Source organism: Hemiscyllium ocellatum, chromosome 25, assembly GCF_020745735.1.
Source record: "Hemiscyllium ocellatum isolate sHemOce1 chromosome 25, sHemOce1.pat.X.cur, whole genome shotgun sequence".
NCBI classification, from domain to species: Eukaryota; Metazoa; Chordata; class Chondrichthyes; order Orectolobiformes; family Hemiscylliidae; genus Hemiscyllium; species Hemiscyllium ocellatum.
In genome coordinates this window covers 19,301,852-19,321,828 of record NC_083425.1, presented here as the reverse complement: position 1 = coordinate 19,321,828, position 19,977 = coordinate 19,301,852, and the positions used below count along the sequence as shown (strand labels likewise).

Below are 19,977 nucleotides of genomic sequence, written 5' to 3'. Positions count from 1 at the left end.
TCAAAACCAGGCAGCTGTGTAAGTTCTTGTTCCCAGATCTTCCTGTATCTTCTTTTCTCCCTGTTAGGAATTTCTGCATTACAGGTTACTGATCGAAAAGGGACTTTTAAGAGAGATTTTTTTTCAAGCATCTGTTACATGCTAGGACTTGGCAGTTCTCCTCACAACTATTCAATTTTCCCCTGGTCTTACACCCCAGAGCATCAGGTTATGTCATTGGTTTTTAAGGTTGTCAATATATTCAATTCCAACTTGATTGGAAATTGGTATTTTTTCGGGGTATAATTTGAACTGATTTGCCAAATTCGAATTTGTTTTTGTTTCCAGGCAACAAACTACTCGAGTTGTTCAACCCAGTGTTACATACATGGTTGTCTTATTGAGAATACATGGTGCTGTATCTGGTTGTTCTGCTTTTAACTCTCTTAAAGGTACACTCACATATTCATAACAAGAGCAACTTTGGGGAAAAATCCTAGACAACTGGAAGCATGGTCAGCAGAAATGCAGAAGATTACTAAGAGATTGATTGTCCATTTATTAATGTTGCATTGTCCTGAACTTGATAATAAGTAAAGGCATGGTTAAAAAAAGACATTGCCAATGGCTCCGTTATTTGGTCCCATTTTCATTTTCACCTAAAGGTTGAATATCAACACCACAGTTTCTGAGGTAGGAGCTACATCCAACCTTTTTGTATTGAGCTTTGACATTCAGGAAATTTCTTGCCATGTAGTGACATATGTAGTATTCATTCAAGGAAACCTGCACTGCTAATGGAGGGAGAGGATTCCAATCACAAAAGTCTCACCAGGAGAAGAAATTCTTCCTCATTTTGATCTCAAGAAGGAGGCCCACATTTTGAAACTGTTCCCCTTTGCTCTCGATATCCCCTCACATTGTCAAACCCTGAGCGTCTTACGATCAAATAATATGAGCTCTCATTCTTCTAAAATCCAGTAAATAGATGCCCAAACTCCCCACCCTAACCACTAGGACAAACTTTTCATTCCAGCAATCAACTTATGGAATTTTCTCTAAACTGTCTCTAACGTATGTCTGTACCTCCCTAAATAAGGTGATCAAACTCTGATCAAAACATTGGTCTTACCAAAGCTATGTACAGTTTATTTATTTTTGTTTTATATTTATTGTAGTACAGTTCAAAGATAGTTGCAGTAGAACTACAAACTAAGATTGTTTTAAGGGTATACATTTTTCATTGATTTTACAAATTTAATGAGCACAGCGATGAGATTAAGACATTGCATTTAATGTTTTCTGTTCAGTCAATGTAGGAGATATAAAATTTGCATGAAAATATGATCGTTTACTGAGTCTTGCCCTCATTGATTTTCAAACTGAATGCACTTGGACAATTAAATAAGAAATTTGCTGATGTAATAGAGTTTGTTTTTGAAACTATTGCAGATAGAGACAGAAACAATTATTCCTATTGGGCACTGCAAGGTAGCATGAGAAATAATGAACAAAAGATAATAAGATGAGTCATGTGCAAATCATGGAGTCAGTGCGACCATGCATTCTGGTTGATATGTAATTGTGGTTATCTTTAGCAACTGTTTACCATTTAAAAGTTTGTGTATGAAGGGAATTGTTTTTCAAGTAGTCTGTGTTCAAGTTCCTCAGATCTGCTTTGTTAAAGAAAAGGAAAACAAAGTGCATGAAGATCACATTCCGGGCATTTGTCCCAAAAGATCCATGACACATTTCATAGGATGATTGCAGCAATGAAAAGTTAGGATAAGGAGTTTGGGCTTTTATGTCTGGTCCTAGACGGTGGTGGAATACAGTTCCTGTGCCGGAGTTTATCCACTCTGACTGCTTTCCTTTTTCTTATTTTTTCCTCTCTTCTTTTTTTACTTACCTTGTCCTGAGCTTGGATAGCATCGGTGGCAGTGAGAGCTTGGGGCGTGGGCATCGAGTGGTCTCAAGCCAAGCTTAGAGGGTGCACCTCAGGCAGACCTACCGCGGGTCTCGAGTGGGCCCAGTGTGGATCTCAAGTGAGCCCCTACACCCTTTTCCAGAGCAAGGAGAGGACCTGAAATTGGCAGATGACACATTACAGAGGCAACATTGGTGAGGGAGGCCCAGCGGTAAAAGATGCCGTCTGAGGATCGGTGACTTTGTTGTTGGTTAGGTCCGGTGATGGCGGCAGTGAAGCAGTGGCGGAAGGGCATCACAGCAACATTGATGAGGTGTGCCAAGTGCTGAGAGGCGTAACTTTCACATTGTTTGGTCTGCCAAGGCAGTGGGGAAGGAGTATCGGTCCAGTGGCAAAGGAGGCACCTGAGGATTGGCCACTTTGATGTTGCTTGGTCTAGTGTAGATGGCGGCAGAGGGATGGAGACGCAGGCGTTGCTGATGGTGATGAGCTGGCTCAGGCCTGATGTTATGCTATGTCCTTTGTCTTTTTTCTTATTCATAAATTATTCAAAGTGGCATCTGGTGCGACAAATGAAAAAAGTTTTGCTGTATTTATTGTATTCTTAATGTAAAATATATGTATGATAATGAAATCAAAATCAATCAACAAGTTCCATGTCTTAACCACTGCCTGAATAAAATGCCAGAATTTCCTATTAGTAATTGTCTTATATTTCTGGCCATTAGTTTTGGGGTCACCTGCAAATGTAAACTTCTTCTCTGTGTTTGCTTGTTCAAACCTGAGCAATGGATGATTGTTATCCAACAGCCACAACCATCTTCCTTGGTACTTGCCATTCCTGGTAGGAACCAGTAAAGAGGTTCCCTGACTTCTGTTGAATTCAGTTTTGCTAAATCTCTCTGATGCCATATTTGGCCAAATGCTATCTTGATGTCAAGGGCAACCACACTCACCTCACCTTCAAGCAGCTTTATTATTGTAATAATGACAGTTTCTGCATCACAATCTCTTAAAGCCATCATGCTCATGAGAAATGCAATTGCAAACATGTCCGTAGTTGATGGGTTAATATGGAACACATTAAGTTGCATGCTTGGAAAAAAATTTGAAGTGAAATGATGCTTGTGTTGCCTTCCTCTCTAAGGTTGTGAGTGGAATGCAGTGCTGTTCTGGGAAAAGCCAAGTGGAGCCTGAAAGCGAAGCAGAGATACCACATCATTTGTTGTAATCCAATCTCTCCACCTTTGGGAATTCTTTCAATCTGAATTTAGAAGAATGGAAAGCATCCTTGCACTCCACAGTCGTAATTAAATGAGTTAAATGAATTTTTCCAGCATCAATGTTGGCAATTGTCAAAATAGAACCTGCATAATAGATAGCAAAGAAATACAGATCACAACAATTACTAAAACGCCAAAAAAAAGGCACACTGGATCAGCACACAAATCGCAAGTGCTGTTTGAAATGTTCCCTTGAAACAGATTTTTTTTTAATGCCGTGTTGTTAGAGAGTCGGCTACCTGCTAGACTCAATGGGTGAGGTGTGCATTGGTGCTGTACAAAATGGAAGGTTGTAGATGATGGAAATCTGAAAGAGGAGCAAAATGAAAACTGGATAAACTCAGCAGGTCAGGCAGTATCTCAGGAGAGAAATAGTTAACTTTTCATGATTTTTCAGTGGAATCGACCTCACATTCTGGGTCCTGTTGTGTGGACTGCGGTTACCAACACCTGTGCTCGGGACATCATTTTGGTCCGTGCTGGACTAGAACTATACTGCAGCTTGAGCCAGTGCCACATGCAAAATCTACTGTTGACACAGGCTTTCATCCACTTCAGTGCCACTGGAACTTTTTTTTTACTAGCAAGATTGCACCAGTTGGGGGGTAGTGCCACAACTTGACCATTTGGTCAAAGGATATGGTCAACTCCACCTTTGGAGTCGTCATACATGTTGGTAGCAGTGAAGTGGGGCGTGTTTAAATGTTTGTAAGTCAGTTCTGAAAGTAGATGAGAGTGTTCAGTGCTTTTGTTATAGGGTGATCATACAGGGAGTCCCCTAAGTTACTGTTCAATGCTGGGTATCTGATACATATTTCAGTTGTGTCTTATTTTCGCACATCTGCTGTTTTTGAACTTTTTCCAAGATGGTATTTTCTCCTCAGCTTTGAAGATCTGAAGACCTTGACTTATGAGATAAGCATTTTTTGAAACAGCTCCCTGGCTCTAAACACCATGCAATCCTGCAGGCTTTGACATAAAGCATAATGTTTATAGATACTTTAATGAGATGAAATCATAAAAACTGACTTCTTTATAGCATGATTCTGGGGTGATTTATAATTCCATTGCATCACATGCTTCTGCTATTGACCACTGTGCTAATAGATCCACTCAGCTTCATCTTTTGAGAAATAGTTCCTGAGCACATTGTTTTTGCAATCGTTTCACCTTCTGTTCACAGTGTGAGGGATTATTGCATTTGAGTTGTGATTTGGGAGCTCTGATTTACGTTACTGTGGAATTTGCAGTGGCAACAGCAAGTCTATTAGCTTTCAGTGATATAATGGACATCTAACAGCAGCCTTCTGCATACACTGTTAACTGGGAAGTCCAGGACATTGTTGTCAGAGATTCCTGCTCCACCGCAGGCTACACTGTTCCAGTCCTCTCCTGTGGACTGATGTTCAAATGCCTCCGGCAGCTTTAAGCCATTGTACATTTCCATTAAGTCTACACTAAAAGAGCTGAAAACGTCAGGATGGTTGCATTCAGGATTAAGCTAGTTTTTAATGTGATGTTTATTGATGAATGAGCTCTCTGGCCCTGAAATTTATTTTCAGAATTATGAACTCTTGTTTCCTCAAGAAAATGTCTACAGGAGATTATAAAAAATACATTTGTTTTACATTTTATGTCCGTCTCAACTTATCTCCCTCTCTTCATCCAAACTGCACTTCCCAATATTTAGCTTGCACAATTTAACTTTTTACTTATATTTACTGTTTTCCTCCCTAATTAGCCTCTTCGCATCACTGACAGGATATTTGAGGAGCTTCACTGTTATTTGCCTTTATTCCCAGACTCCCTGTAGAGAAGGTAACACTGAAACTGACCCCAAGCTCACAAACAAAAAGTGAGGGTTATAGTCAGAGACGTGAGCTACTGAATCTCTTTGTTTGCTGTTAAGAGCAAAATTTTCCCAAAATTGAGTATGCTCCATGGTTTCTGAATTGGCTTGAAACCATGAGGGATTCTGAAATCTTGGCATTCCCTGACTGTTCTTTGGGGCTACTGTGAACAACTGACATTAAAGTCTCTGCAATCTCATCCACAGTGGTTGCTGGGATCTGCGGGCTTGCATTGCCACTGAAAATCCCTATGAACACTAATTTGAGCATTGCTCTGACATTTGGTTTATTGTGTAAGTGTATCCTTAAATAAAGTTCAATCCGTGGCTATCCCTTGTAGATTTATGCTATACTTTGTGCTACATATTTGAGATGAGCAGCTCCACAGACAATGTTGCAAGACTCTCTTCCAACCTGATTGTTTCACAGGCATGGGCCTCCATCAGTGTTGATGTTGTGAAAGGCTCCATCATGCTGCTGGTATGATAGTGTAACTCTTGGACACACAATGAAGAGGAAATGGGTTAGGAAGAATTTTGCAGGCTGAATGGTCTCCTTTGGGCACAAATTGCGCAGCATTCAAGAATAGCACCTGATGAACCAGGAGCACTTCCCTATTACTGATGTTTGTTTTGTTGTGGTTCTGTTTCAGAGGGTCTAGCGGTGGGAGTTGGCTTCGGCGCTATCGGCAAGACTGCGTCCGCGACGTTTGAGAGTGCACGGTAAGCTAGTATCCACCTTTCCCATTTTGAGGTCTTCCTCACCCACAATCAGTCAATCACACAGGAGAGGACATCATGGACTTTTGGGCCTGCCTTGTTACAGCAGTCACCGCACCTCAGTCAAGGGAATATCTGATCTTGGCTTTCAAAAGTAAGAGCAGTGGCAAAAGCAAAAACTATTTCTTCCGACCTGCTGATGGAAGGAGAGGGAGTGGTGGAGGTGAAATGACACAGTGCAGGTTATGTTCGCAGTTCGGGGCCATTACTGAGTTGACAGTTCTTTCAGGAATACATTGACGCAAGTAAACCAAACTTGAAATGCATCACCTCTAACACAGAAGACCATAAATAAGCAGTGGTGGAGTTTCAGTGGATGCAGATACAATCCTCAGTCAGATTTGATTAAAGTCTTAGTGCTGTCTTTTATTGTATTGACCTAGGATTTTGTATATTCTGATATAAAATCTTAGGCGCTCTCATTGGTGGCTGCATCCCTAAGTGCCAATACTGCCTCCCTAAGCTTCTGAGACTTTCTCTTTCGGGTTATGATCAACCATGTTTTTGACCGAGTGTACCAAATATCTCCATTTATGACTTGATTTTAAGCATTGTTTGGTATTGCTCCCATGAAGTACTCTGGAAAGTTTTGCCCTGTTAATGATGCTATGCATATGCAAGTTGCTGGTATAATGGAACACTGTTACTGGTACAGAAATTGCTCAGATAAAATTGAGATCTGGTCATCTTAAAACAAAAAGATTTTTATGCCTCAGAGCCTTTTAGATGCACTGAACATCAGTCTGATATGTGACTGGCAGCTACTGTTTTTCATGTTTCTTCCCATGTGTAATGTAAGTTCCCCCCATAAAGTTAGAGAACAAAACAAAAACTATAGAGATAAAGCATGTTTGGTAGAATGGATCATCTTCATTTAATAGATTATTTTCATGGGTTCTCTGGAACAAAAATCAGTTGTATTTAAAGAGCAAGTTTAATCCTTGGAAACTGTAAATTTTGCTCAACAACCATATCTGTGTAGAAATGCAAGGAGAGCTAAGAGTTATTTGTGCCCAGGATTGAGACTTTCACTATGAGAAAAGGTATGGTCTATGCTTTGCATCTCATGACATGCCTGAGATCAATAACTCATGGAATGGCAGATTGAGCCTGTGAATGGAGCATCTCACAAACTGCGCCATGACAACACCAAACCATTTATTAAACTGAAGTTCAAAGAATAAATGATAATTGTATCTGGCAACTACTAAATCGAAAACATTGCTGGAGTCTGACCTTTAAAACCAACTCGGAACGTTGTTCCTGGATCGAGGTCAGGTCACTCTTTGAACATCATTTCATAAGCTGTTGCGAAGTAGTTTTTAATCTTTTTCACAATATATGTGGAATAATGCCTGCACAGACAGAAAATCCCCAGTCTAGACTCAGTATATTCAAGGGATGTCAATATTGTGGAACTGTGAAGGTTGCTACCATTAAAGAAGTCACATTTCAGCAACTGTACAGGATTTATCAAAACAGGATTTATCAAAACCATAAGAACTCAGGTTGCTGTAAATCAGAAATAAAAACAGAAATTGCTGGAAAAACTCAGCAAGCCTGGCAGTTAATGTTACAAGTAATGTTTCAGGTTTCCTTAGAACAAGATTTATGTTTATTTGAAGCTGCAATGGATGGGAAATCTTCATAGCTCACCCTTCAGTTGCAGTCCAACAGCCTGCAGGATTGTCTTTCAGTGTGTAAATTTTTCAATAGTTATTACTTTACCAATTGGGACGTATGTTGCTGCAAAAGCTGAGAGCCAGATGATATAACATGAAAGTTGAGTTGTGGAACAGGCTGCCTTATTACATGAGTGAGGCTGCCTCTTTTTGGTGTCTTTGGGCAGAATAACATTATTACAGCCATCTCTCTAACTGGGGGCACAACGTTCAAGTTTTTAGTTGCTCAGCATTTCTGTAGTGAACGCAAAACATCAAGCCAGTCAGGTTAACTGAGATGGGCAACAGAACTTCAAGTTAATCCTCTATCCTTGACAGTGACTGAAATGTCCCAGCATTGAACAACCTGGTCAATTTCATATTTCTGAATACAGAGTCAAATTTGTCTTTTTAATGACCAGCCTGAAGTTGTCTGGTTTTCACTGTGATTGCCTTTCTACTACTAACATTGCGGACACATAAACAGTTGACAAACTATGTTTAAAGTTTCCACTATAGCAGTTTTTTTTTAACCTTGCATTACCCTGATAGAATTTGATTTTTGGTGATGAAAATAAGATGTTTGAGGAGGCTTTATATCCTCAGCTGTTGTATGCAGATGTCCTGGATGTCCTTGGATTCAGAGCAGTTGCAGCCTCATGCTTTCATCAGATTTCACGGCTTTCAGTTTCTGTAAACACTTCAAAGCCACTTATGAATCTCTGAGAATAAACAAAAAATTGACATCAGAGAGAATTTTGCTGATGTTAAATAAAACAACATAGATATCTAAAATGCTTTTAATTTAACCAGCAAAAAATGATGTAGTTGATGTTAACCACAGTTTGAGACAAGGGCTCTGGCCCGAAACGTCGAATTTCCTGTTCCTTGGATGCTGCCTGACCTGCTGTGCTTTAACCAGCAACACATTTTCAGCACAGTTTGAGACAGCCAAGCATAGCGAGGTTTATAGCGAGGTGGTTGTACCTGATAAAGGAATGGCGTTCTGAAAGCTAGTGTTTCCAGTTAAACCTGATGTTGTGTGATTTTTAACTTTGTACACCCCAGTCCAACACTGGCATCTCCAAATCAAGACAAAACTCGATGTGTGATACTCAAGCAGATGTTCTCATTGACAGTAGGTGAGCGTTACACTCCGTGGTACTGTGTCTGTGATCAGCGATAAAATAACCCTCATCATAATGCGAGAAGAAGCAGTGCTGTTTCAATAACTAGACAGTTGGTTGCTACATACTCAGCATTTGAGGGAGAAGCCTGTGAATTAAGCATAAAGTAGTCCCCTGTGTACAGAAGATATTTTCAGAAGGCTATCAATTCCGGTACAGCAGTTGTAAGATGAATTTTATTATGAAGGTGTTTGCAACCTTGACTTTCTATTTTACGTCTTCGGCATGATGATAGATCTGAAGATTACATTGTACATGAGTTATGCCACCTGTGCAGCCTTCACTGTCAAATTTGAACTGTGCAGCAGGCAGCTTGTATTGCAGGGTTAAGGCACGAAGCAACCATTGGACTTAGGAGCAGGATTAGGCCATTCAGCCCTGCAAAAATGCTCTGTTATGACTAATCTGATTGTAGTCTCAACCCAACTTTTTACCTGTCTGTCCCTATAGCCCTTCTTTATCAAAATGAGCAAACTTTGCCTTGAACAAACTTAATGACTCACCCTCTGCTGCTTTCTCAGAAAGAGAATTTCACAGACGAACAGCCTTCTGAGAGAACAGAATTTTCCTCACCTGTCTTTTAGCCTTGCTGCCAACTCTGATTTTTAGGGTGGCATGGTAGCTCAGTGGTTAGCACTGCTGCCTCACAGCACCAGGGACCCAAATTCAATTCCATCCTCAGGTGACTGTCTGTGTGGAGTTTGTATGTTCTCCCTCTGTGTGGGTTTCCTCCAAATGCTCCGCTTTCCTCCCACAGCCCAAAGATGTGCAGGTTAGGTGGATTAGCCATTTGGAAATGTAGAGTTACAAGGATAGGGCGGACCTCTGGGTGGGAGCTCTTAGGAGTTCTGGTGCAGTCTCAGTAGGCCACATGGCCTCTCTCTGCACTGTAAGGACTCTATGATTCTTATGTTGTTCTATTCTTCATTGGATCATTTATTATTAATCCATGACTGACCAGTTCAGTCACTCGAAATGCAATTTGTTCTTGGATTATGGTGAGACTTTATTGCCTTGTTCACTGCTGCATTTGCTTGGAACACCAGTGAATAAAAACAGAAAGATGATTAATATCTGAACTGTATGAATTAAACTTCTCATGCTTGGAGTGGCACTCATAGGACCTTTGTTTGCAATTGACAGTGCAATTTAATAATCAAACCATTCTCCATAAATTACCTACATTCTTGATCAGTGATGAATGGATCCCTAGAATGTCATTTACCAGGTATAACAACTTATTTAGAGTCCGGAGAGTTGGAATGATGTTGTTGAAAAGCTCCTCATTATCCAAGCTGGTAGTGGATTCATCATCTTCCGTGACTGCTCTTGTGACTGAAGAGGCTGATGTGCGATGCTCATGAAGATCCTGGCAATCCTTGCTTTGTTGCAGTTGTTGATGTTTGAGGCAAATGGTGCAGCTCCACCATGTCTCATCTTCCTCAGGGCCTACTGGATATTGCGACTTTTAGGTAAGTGGTCCCACATACATGCTGAAGCCAAATTCTATTGCAGTGTTTTCCCATAACAAGTGACCAGCAGCTCTGAAGTTTGTAGGGCTCTCTTTTGTGAAGTGCAGTGATATCCATTTCTAATTTTTCAGCATGATCAACTCCAATTCCTATCTCTTTGGGGGAATTGTTTGGAACACTGGATCAGCTGTGATATAATTTTGCCAGACTTTCAACAAACACCTTTTCAATTTAATTAAACAATAAATCACATTGCCAATGTATGTAAGCATGTACTGTAACATCGACTGAGTTATTGGCAAAAAACCATTCTTGGGCCTTATTCAGAAAAGTCATTTGGATTGCAAGTGAGCAATAACGCTGTTGGGTGATTAGCTCCTGGAATGTCAGTTCATCTTCCTGTTCCAAGACCATTAAAAACACGGAAATATCAATCGTCTCATTAAATCCAATGTTCAGCTCCTCTGACAGTGCAAAATAAGCATTTACAAAGCAAAGAATCTATCTGTTAAGGATTTGTTGGGTTTGATAATGGAAGTAATTTTGTGGACATGCTTAAGACCAGCCAATCATTTTCTAACTGTGACATTTCCCTATAAAATTACAGAAAATTGTTGAGGTAAATCTTGGGAGTCGTGCATAGAGAATGTAAAATTTGCAATTATTTCATTTTTAGCACTTGAATTAAACACAGAGTACGTTTCTTAATTCATAGTATTCACATTCTCAGGTTGCAAACTGTTATTGTGATCTCTCTCAATGTTTAATGAAGTAATGTCCAATATACCTGATACAAATCACAACAGGAAGAAGTTTAGTATCTGCTTCTCTCTCCCTATTCCCACAGCTCTCTAACTGTTCGCTGAGAATCTGTATATGCTTTTGAGAATTCCACTGTTTCATCATATTTACAAGATTACATTTGCAGTCAGCAGTCTACCTGTACAGATACAACCATCACTAGTTTCACTGTTCTCATGGCTTACTATCAATTCTACGACTTACAACGATCTAAACCTCTATCAAATGACATTAATTTTACATCACCCCCCAAGTTTGATTGTCATTAGGGCTGGGATTCTCGGTTTCTGTGCTTGAAATGGCAACAGTCATTTTTTAGGTAAAAACAATGACTGCAGATGCTGGAAATCAGATTCTGGATTAGTGGTGCTGGAAAAGCACTGCAGTTCAGGCAGCATCTGAGGAGCAGGAAAATCAATGTTTCAGGCAAAAGCCTTTCATCAGGAATATAGGCAGAGTGCCTGCAGGGTGGAGAGATAAATGAGAGGGGGGGTGGAGGTGGGGAGAAAGTAGCATAGACTACAATAGAGGTGAGTGGGGGAGAGGATGAAGGTGATTGGTCAGAGAGGAGGGTGGAGGAGGGTAGCAAAGAGTACAATGGTTGGATGGGGGTGCGATGAAAGTGATAGGTCAGAGAGGAGGGTGGAGTGGATAGGTGGAAAGGAAGATAGGCAGGTAGGATAAGTCATGGGGACTGTGCTGAGCTGGAAGTTTGGAACTGGGGTGAGGAGGGGGAAGGGGAAATGAGGAAACTGGTGAAGTCCACATTGATGCCTTGGGGTTGAAGTGTTCCAAGGTGGAAGATGAGGCATTCTTCCTCCAGGCGTCGGGTAGTGAGGGAGCGGCGGTGAAGGAGGCCTGGGACTTGCATGTCCTCGGCAGAGTGGGAGGGGAGTTGAAATGTTGGGCCACAGGGCGGTGTGGTTGATTGGTGCGGGTGTCCTGGAGTTATTCCCTAAAGGGCTCTGCTAGGAGGCGTCCAGTCTCCCCAATGTAGAGGAGACCGCATCAGGAGCACTGGATACAATAAATGATATTGGTGGATGCGCAGGTAAAACTTTGATGGATGTAAGGGAGGAGGTGTGGGCACAGGTTTTGCAATTCCTGCGGTGGCAGGGGAAGGTGCCAGGATGGGAGAGTGTGTTGTTAGGGGGGGGCGTGGACCTGACCAGGTAGTCATGGGGGAATGGTCTTTGCGGAAGGTGGAAAGGGGCGGGGAGGGAAATATATCCCTGGTGGTGGGGTCTGTTTGGAGGTGGCGGAAAATTCGTCAGATGATTTGGTTTATGCGAAGGTTAGTAGGGTGGAAGGTTAGCACCAGGGAGGTTCTGTCCTTGTTACGGTTGGAGGGGTGGGGTCTGAGGGCAGAAATGCGGGATGTGGACGAGACACATTGGAGGGCATCTTTAACTACATAAAAAGGGAAATTGTGGTCTGTAAAGAAGGAAGCCATCTGATGTGTTCTGTGGGGGAACTGGTCTTCCTGGAAGCAGATACGGCAGAGGCGGAGAAATTGGGAATATGGGATGGCATTTTTGCAGGAGGTAGGGTGGGAAGAGGTGTAATCCAGGTAGCTGTGGGAGTTGGTGGGTTTGTAAAAAATGTCAGTGTCAAGTCGGTCATCATTAATGGAGATGGAGAGGTCCAGGAAAGGGAGGGAGGTGTCACAGAAGGTACAGGTAAAGTTAAGGTCAGGGTGGAATGTGTTGGTGAAGTTGATGAGTTGCTCAACCTCCTTGTGGGAGCACGAGGTGGCGCCAATGCAGTCATCAATGTAGCAGAGGAAGAGGTGGGGAGTGGTGCCGGTGTAACTATGAAAGATGGACTGTTCTACCTAGCCAACAAAGAGACAGGCATAGCTGGGGCCCATACGGGTGCCCATGGCTACCTCTTTGGTCTGGGGGAAGTGGGAGGATTCAAAGGAGAAATTGTTGAGGGTGAGGACTAGTTCAGCCAAACGAATGAGAGTGTCGGTGGAAGGGTACTGTTGGGGACGTCGGGAGAGGAAGAGGTGGAGGGCTTGGAAGCCCTGGTCATGGCGGATGGAGGTGTAGAGGGATTGGATATCCATGGTGAAGATGAGGCGTTGGGGGCCAGTGAAACAGAAGTCTTGGAAGAGGTGGAGGGCATGAGTGGTGTCTCGAACGTATGTGGGGAGTTCCTGGAATCAGGGGATAGGACAGTTTCAAGGTAGGTGGAGATGAGTTCAGTGGGGCAGGAGCAGGCTGAGACAATGGGTCGGCCAGGGTGGTCAGGCTTGTGGACCTTGGGAAGGAGGTAGAACCGGGCAGTGCGTGGTTCCCAGACTGAGGTTGGAAGCTGTGGGTGGGAGATCTCCTGAGGTGATGAGGTTCTGTATGGGAGATGACTGTTTGGTTGGGGGAGGGGGCGGTAGGAGGAGGTGTCTTCGAGTTAGCATCTGGCTTCAGCGGTGTAGAGGTCAGTGTGCCAGACTACCACTGTGCCCCATTTATCTGCTGGCTTGATGGTGAGGTTGGGATTGGAGCAGAGGGATTGGAGGGCTGCGCGTTGTGAGGGTGAGAGGTTGGAGTGGGGAAAGGGGCTAGACAGATTGAGGTGATTACTGTCCTGGCAGCAGTTGGAAACGAAGAGGTCGAGGGCGGGTAATAGGCCAGTATGGGGTGTCGAGGTGGATGGTGTGTGTTGGAGACGGGCGAAGGGGTCCTCGGAAGGTGGGCGGGAGTCCTGATTGTTTGTCAAATCTGTCAGGATGGTGCTGAATTTCATTGCTGTCATCAGACAGGCAGGCTTGTGCAAGCGTATGTACCACTCTAAGAGCCTAATGCCTTCCCCTGACTTCACACAATTCCCTTTCAAAAACACAGTAAAATTGTCCCAGTCCCATGCAACTGCTAAAAATTGCCATTGCCTGCAGGCTGCCCCCAGTTCTTGCTCCAACTAAACCTCTCAGTCCTCCCCTTTTGCTGCCCATGTGCCTTTGGTTTGCATGTATCACCTCTCGTGACAACACAGGATCACCAAGGAGCTTCCTAAATGATTAAACTTGAGAACACAACTCTGCACTAGACCACATTTTTATCAGCGGTAGGTTGCTTCGGCATGGTGGTTAATAGAAATGAACTATACTCTGTACTGAAATGAATAAACATTCTGCATTTATAAACAAATTACAAATTTATTTCAAGTGAAATAAAGGAGGATATTAAGACATTGATTGTACATATTCTGATCTTTCTGCACTTTACGTAGGATCTACAATGCACATTAATGTGTCATGTGGCTGATAAGACATGATAAAACATGGGTTTCCATGCGACTAAGTTGATCGAGATTTGAAATTTAACTTTCCGTGCTTTCAGTTTCACGAAAACAATTTTCTTCTGAGCAGTGTTCTGTGCAGTGTCATGTTGAATTGTCAAGATAGAAAGATCAATCAGTCTTCCTTGCAGCTCTGGGGAATGAATGTGTATTTTCATTAACTTTAACTTGGTTGGTTGGCTGAGTTGGCTGCACAGCTGGTCTGCAATGCAGAGTGATGTCAACAGCGTGGGTTCAATTGCTGCACCGCCTTAGGTTACCCTGAAGGACTGTCTTTCTCAAGCCCTCCCCTTGCCTGAGATATGGTGACCATCAGGATAAACCACCACCAGTCATCTCTGTCTGAAGAGAGAGCAGCCCTATGATCTGATGAGACTAGAGCAACATTACTTTTACCTTTGGCACAGATAAGCTTCACGCACCCTGGCCTCAGAAACAGGGGCATGACATTATCCCTGTTCCCTGGATAATACTCAATTGCTCTGTCGATGTCACGGAAACACATTATCTGGCAATTATTGGTGTTTGTTGTGAACTTATTGGCTGCTGCTGTTCCGAATTAGTCAACACATTTAAAAATAAGGGACCTCCTACGTAACCTCAAGATGGAGAGCAATTTCTTCTTGCATGGTCAAGTGTTCTGGGAGCTTTCTACCCCAGGAAGCAGTGGTCAAGGCCGAGCTAGATGGGTTGTTGATCAACAGGAAAGTTAAGGGTTTTAAGGGATGAGTGTCAGCCATGGTGTTGAATGTTGGAGCAGGTTTGAAGGCTTGAATGATCTACTCCTGTTCTGATTTCCTATGATAAGAGAAATATCAATGGATAGTAAAGTGCTTTGCTATATTCTTTTCTCATTAAAGGCACTCATTAAGTCTTTTTCCCTATTGAGGTGAATCAGAATTTAGTGCAGTGCAAAATGGCCGTCCACTTTGGCAAACAAGCTGTTTTTGTGACATTGTCATTGACCATTTCAACCTTTGAAAAATTCTCTGAACAACAATCAACTAATGATGAAATTACTGCGTCTCAGATCTGCTGAGGATGTCCTTGGGAATGGTCAAAGAAGCTTAAAATGACCAGCCCAGGGAAAAAAAGAGGGAAAAGTAAATCTTGAAAATAATTTTGACAGTCTTTTGAAATTTGACATTCTTGCGTCTGTCCTGATGAGAGCAAGATAAAAAGTTTCAGTGGCACCCGTCTCTTCTCGGCAATATCCAAGCTCTGTACTCTCAATTGCTCCTTTTGGTATGAAAAATTATGGACAAAGTGAATTCAGTACGTTACTCCTCAACAAGTCAGGTCAGTAAGACTGAGTGACATGGCTGAAATTTAAATTTAGAACAAATATCAGTGAAATTACTTTGCCAAAGGGTGAGAAAGGTTCCACCAGGGTAGCTAGAATCAGTCATTAAAGGCATCACGAAATAATTTAGCAAATTAAGTCTAAGAGAAATGGCTTCCATTGGAATCAATGTCCTTCCATACTCCACCATCCCATCCTATTCTTTTGCCTTTTAACCAGCTGTTAAATATATACAAGCCACAGTTCTCAGTGTATTCATTGTTTGTATTGACATAGAGTCATAGAGATGTACAGCATGGAAACAGACCCTTTGGTCCAACCAGATATCCCAACCCAATCTCGTCCCACCTGCCAGCACCCAGCCCATATCCCTCCATACCCTTCCTATTCATATACCCATCCAAATGCCTCTTAAATGTTGCAATTGTACCAGACTCTACCACATCCTATGTGTTGCTGAAATGCAGTTTCTGTAATCTAAGGGTAACTTCCTGTAGAACTTGCACTTTTCAAACAAGCATTTGGAAGCAGTACGCAGCAGTGGGACGGTATGTAAGTGTAATGAGGCTACCAAAATACAAATTGCAAAATGCTTTAGCGTATAATGCTGGTGGAAGAACTACAGGCAATCTGTCTTGTTTTGGCCCTGTTTTACAGTTTTTCTGCAACAGTGACTCTCTACCCATCTACACCCTCTACGGGTGGCACGCTGGCTCAGTGGTTAGCACTGCTGCCTCACAGCGTCAGGGTCCCAGGTTTGATTCCAGCATTGGGCGACTGTCTATGTGGAGTTTGCACATTCTCCCCGTGTCTGCATGGGTTTCCTTCCACAGTCCAAAGATGTGCAGGTTAGGTGAATTGGCTATGCTAAATTGCCCATAGTGTTAGGTGCTTTGGTCAGAGGGAAATGTGTCTGGGTGGGTTGCTCTTCAGAGGGTCAGTGTGGACTAGTTGGGCCGAAGGGCCTGTTTCCACACTGTAGGTAATCTAAACTAATCTAATTAATGCCCAGACCTGTCTGATTTCCCAGGCAGACATCCCCATCTACATTCTGCCCAATTTAAACATTCCGTTGTGATGAATGTTACTTGAGTCATTTTCTATTAATGGCTGATTAGATTGATTTGAAAGGAGCAATTCCTCGTATAAAAGATTTGGGAATGTAATTAAAAGCCTGGCATAAACAATGTGCTATAAAAAATTACAGCCATCTTACACACCCACTCTGCCTGCAATTGGCCAACTGAATGTTTAAGAAAAGTAAAAATAACGTATTGAGTAAATGTTGTTTTTAATTTTGTTGCAGAATAATTAATATGTTGCTGGTCGACAAAACTGTTTGTCAAATACAGGTATACATGGTAAATACCTAAATATTGATACACCATTATATTAGGCGGGACTTTTTTTATTCTCTAGTGGGATGTGGCCATTGCTGGCTGGTCAGTACTTTTTTTATTGTCCATCCTTAGTTGTCCTTCAGAAGGTGGTGGTGAGCTGCCTTCATGAACTGCTACAGTCCACATACTGTATGTTGACCCACAATACCCTTAGGGAGGGAATTCCAGGATTTTGACCCAGTGACAGTAAAGGCACGCGATATATTTCTAAGTCAGGATGGTGTGTAGTTTGGAGGGGAACTTGAAGGTTGTGGTGTTCCCATGTGTCTGCTGCCCTTGTCCTTCAGATGAAAGAGGTTGTGGGCTTGGAAGGTGCTGTTTAAGGATCTTGGGTGAATTTCTGTATTGTATCTAGTTGATAGGATACACTGTTATTACTGAATGCTGGTGGTGGAGGGAGTGGAAGTTTGTTGATGTTGCACCAAATCAAGTAGGCTGCCTTGTCCTGGATGGTGCCAAGCTCCTTGAGTGTTGTTGGAGTTGCACTCATCTAGGCAAGTGGGGAGTATTCCATCATACTCTGACGTATGACTTTTAGATGGTGGATAAGCTTTGTTGAGTCACAAGATAAGTTACTCACTGCAGTATTCCTAGCCTCTGACCTCCTCTTGTGGTCACTGTGTTTATGTAGTGAGTCCAATTGAGCTTCTGATCAATGGTAACCTCCAGGATATTGATAGTGGGGGATTCAGTGATGGTAACACCATTGAATGTCAAGGAGCGATGGTCAAGTGCCCAGCATTTGTGTGGTGCACATGTTACTTGCCACTTGTCAGCCCAAGCCAGGCACAGAAAATTATTAAAATGTATCTTTCTGACTATTTACAGACAAAAAGTCACTGAAAAATAGTGGTTTGATGAGTATGTTTGCTGCCTCCTGTGGGGAAGCTGATGACACTTGTTTCCAAAAAGGTTCTGGAAATGAATTTGATCTTGTGGTCATAAAGGTACTGATAGATATATTTTGTAAAATTTTAGACAATCTTTGTTGTTAAATTTGCGCTAACTACTGTGCCCCAGTCCAACTAGAAAGTAACTTCATATGTTTTTAAAAGTCATTGTATGTATTTCAAACTCCAACTTGAGGATTGACACGAAGGAAATGCCACTTTTTTTTTCCCTGAGAAACCCATTTTCCAATTGTATTCCTCAAACTTTACCAAATTCCTGTTCTTGAATATGTGAATGATTAGGTTTTATAGCATTGTTTTGAAATGGCATGATTTAAAGCACTGCTGTATCGTACTGATTTCATGGTAGACTTCACATTTGATAATCTGCGGATGTCTTTGAGCAGTAACCTGGGGTGGGCAGAGGGCACTTTTCAAAATTGGGGTAATTGGCTCCAGAATTGTTGATTTGTGTCTAATTGCAAAAGCTTGAGCCCACAAAGCTAAAGGTTATATTTTAGTGCTGTAAAGCAAGACTACTCAGCTTTACTTTGTTCATTCTGCACCACATGCTGTGGATAGGTCAGATCTAGAGGAACCATCATCTCATTAAGGAGCATTTGGGAAATGGCCATTTGATCCTGCTGCAAAATCTGACTGTATCTTGAAGCCACAGCTTTATTACTTACTGTTGCATCTTTCTTTTACAATCACAAGAACGGCCTTGTGTTAATACTCCTTCATGGTAATGCAATACTCCACATTTTGCAATGGGACATTTTCCTTCCTCAGGGTGTGTCTTTTTGAAGGCACACCCTAAGCTGCAAGCATCAACCTCATTAACTGATGTGTTGAAACCATTCATGTGTGACTCTACATCTTAAATGAAGAATTGCCAATCCATGGTGCTCGGAAGAGTTTAGATTGAAACATAAGATTCTAACTTTGCCAGGCAAATGAGATGTAAGGAGGATGTTTTCCCCAGCTGAGAAGTCAAGAGTCAGGGGTCACAGTCTCAGGGTATAATATAGTCTATTTAGGACTAATATGAAAAAGAAACTGCTTCACTCAGTCAGTCTTTACCACAGAAGACAGTGAAGGCCAAATGACTGGATATATTCATAAAGAGATCAACGGGACTGCATAGTGGCTCAGTGGTTAGCACTGCTGCCTCACAGCGCCAGGGACCCAGGTTCGATTGCAGCCTCGGTTGACTGTCGGTGTACAGGATGCACATTCTCCCCGTGTCTGTCTGTGTTTCCTCCAGATACTCCGGTTTCCTCCCACACTCCAAAAATGTGCAGTTTAGGTGGATTGCCCATGCTAAATTGCCCATTGTGATAGGTGCATTAGTCAGGCATAAATATAGGGGAATGGGTCTGGGTGGGTTACTCTTCGGAGGTCGGTGTGGACTTGTAGGACTGAAAGGCCTGTTTCCATACTGTAGGGAATCTAATCTAATAATTGTTTAGATATAAAATGCATTGGGGGTATGGAGAGAAAGTGAAGGTAGAGGATCAGCCATGATCATATTAAATAGTAGAGCAGTCTCAATGGGCTGAGTGGTCTATTCCAGCTCTTCATTTCTATGAGATTCAGGCTGACTCACTGGAGTCAAAGAACTATTATCAAAAATTGCTTCTAAAATTTTGCCTTGTTTATTTCCATCAAAGAAAATATTGCAGTTTTCCAAACTGTAAGGACGATCATTGGAAAAAAATGTCTTTTTTGGACGATGAGAGGCGCAGTGCTTTTACTTTTTTGACAATTCTTTCCATGTACAGTCATCGAAATGCCCACCTTAATACTAGTCTGTGACATAGTTATCGCCCTCACCCTCCTTCACAGTCATTCCCGTGTTGTCAATCCTTCAAACTCATTGGCTTGGTAGATAGTCTGTCATTCCTGCTTACTCAGGTGATGCTCCATTCACCATACTGTGCTGTTATCACCTTGCACTTCCAGCAGGTTATGATAAGCTTTTTTGAATGGAAGGATGCAGGAAACATTTAACTCATGGTATACTGTATACTGAGTTAAAAATCACACAACACCAGGTTATAGTCCAACAGTGTGCTTCCAATTAAACCTGTTGAACTATAACCTGGTGTTGTGTGATTTTTAACTTTGTACACCCCAGTCCAA

The 19,977-nt window shown here is 42.2% G+C and overlaps 1 protein-coding gene across 3 annotated transcripts in view; it reads left to right on the top strand.

The window, feature by feature from the left end:
* LOC132828007 (zinc transporter ZIP11-like) overlaps nucleotides 1–19,977 on the top strand; it is a 711,835-nt gene that overhangs the window by 459,198 nt on the left and 232,660 nt on the right. For all 3 annotated transcript variants that reach the window (XM_060844870.1, XM_060844869.1, XM_060844868.1), the window contains exon 6: nucleotides 5,692–5,761. In XM_060844870.1, coding sequence (XP_060700853.1) covers nucleotides 5,692–5,761 — 70 coding nt within the window. The remainder of the gene's footprint in view (nucleotides 1–5,691; nucleotides 5,762–19,977) is intronic.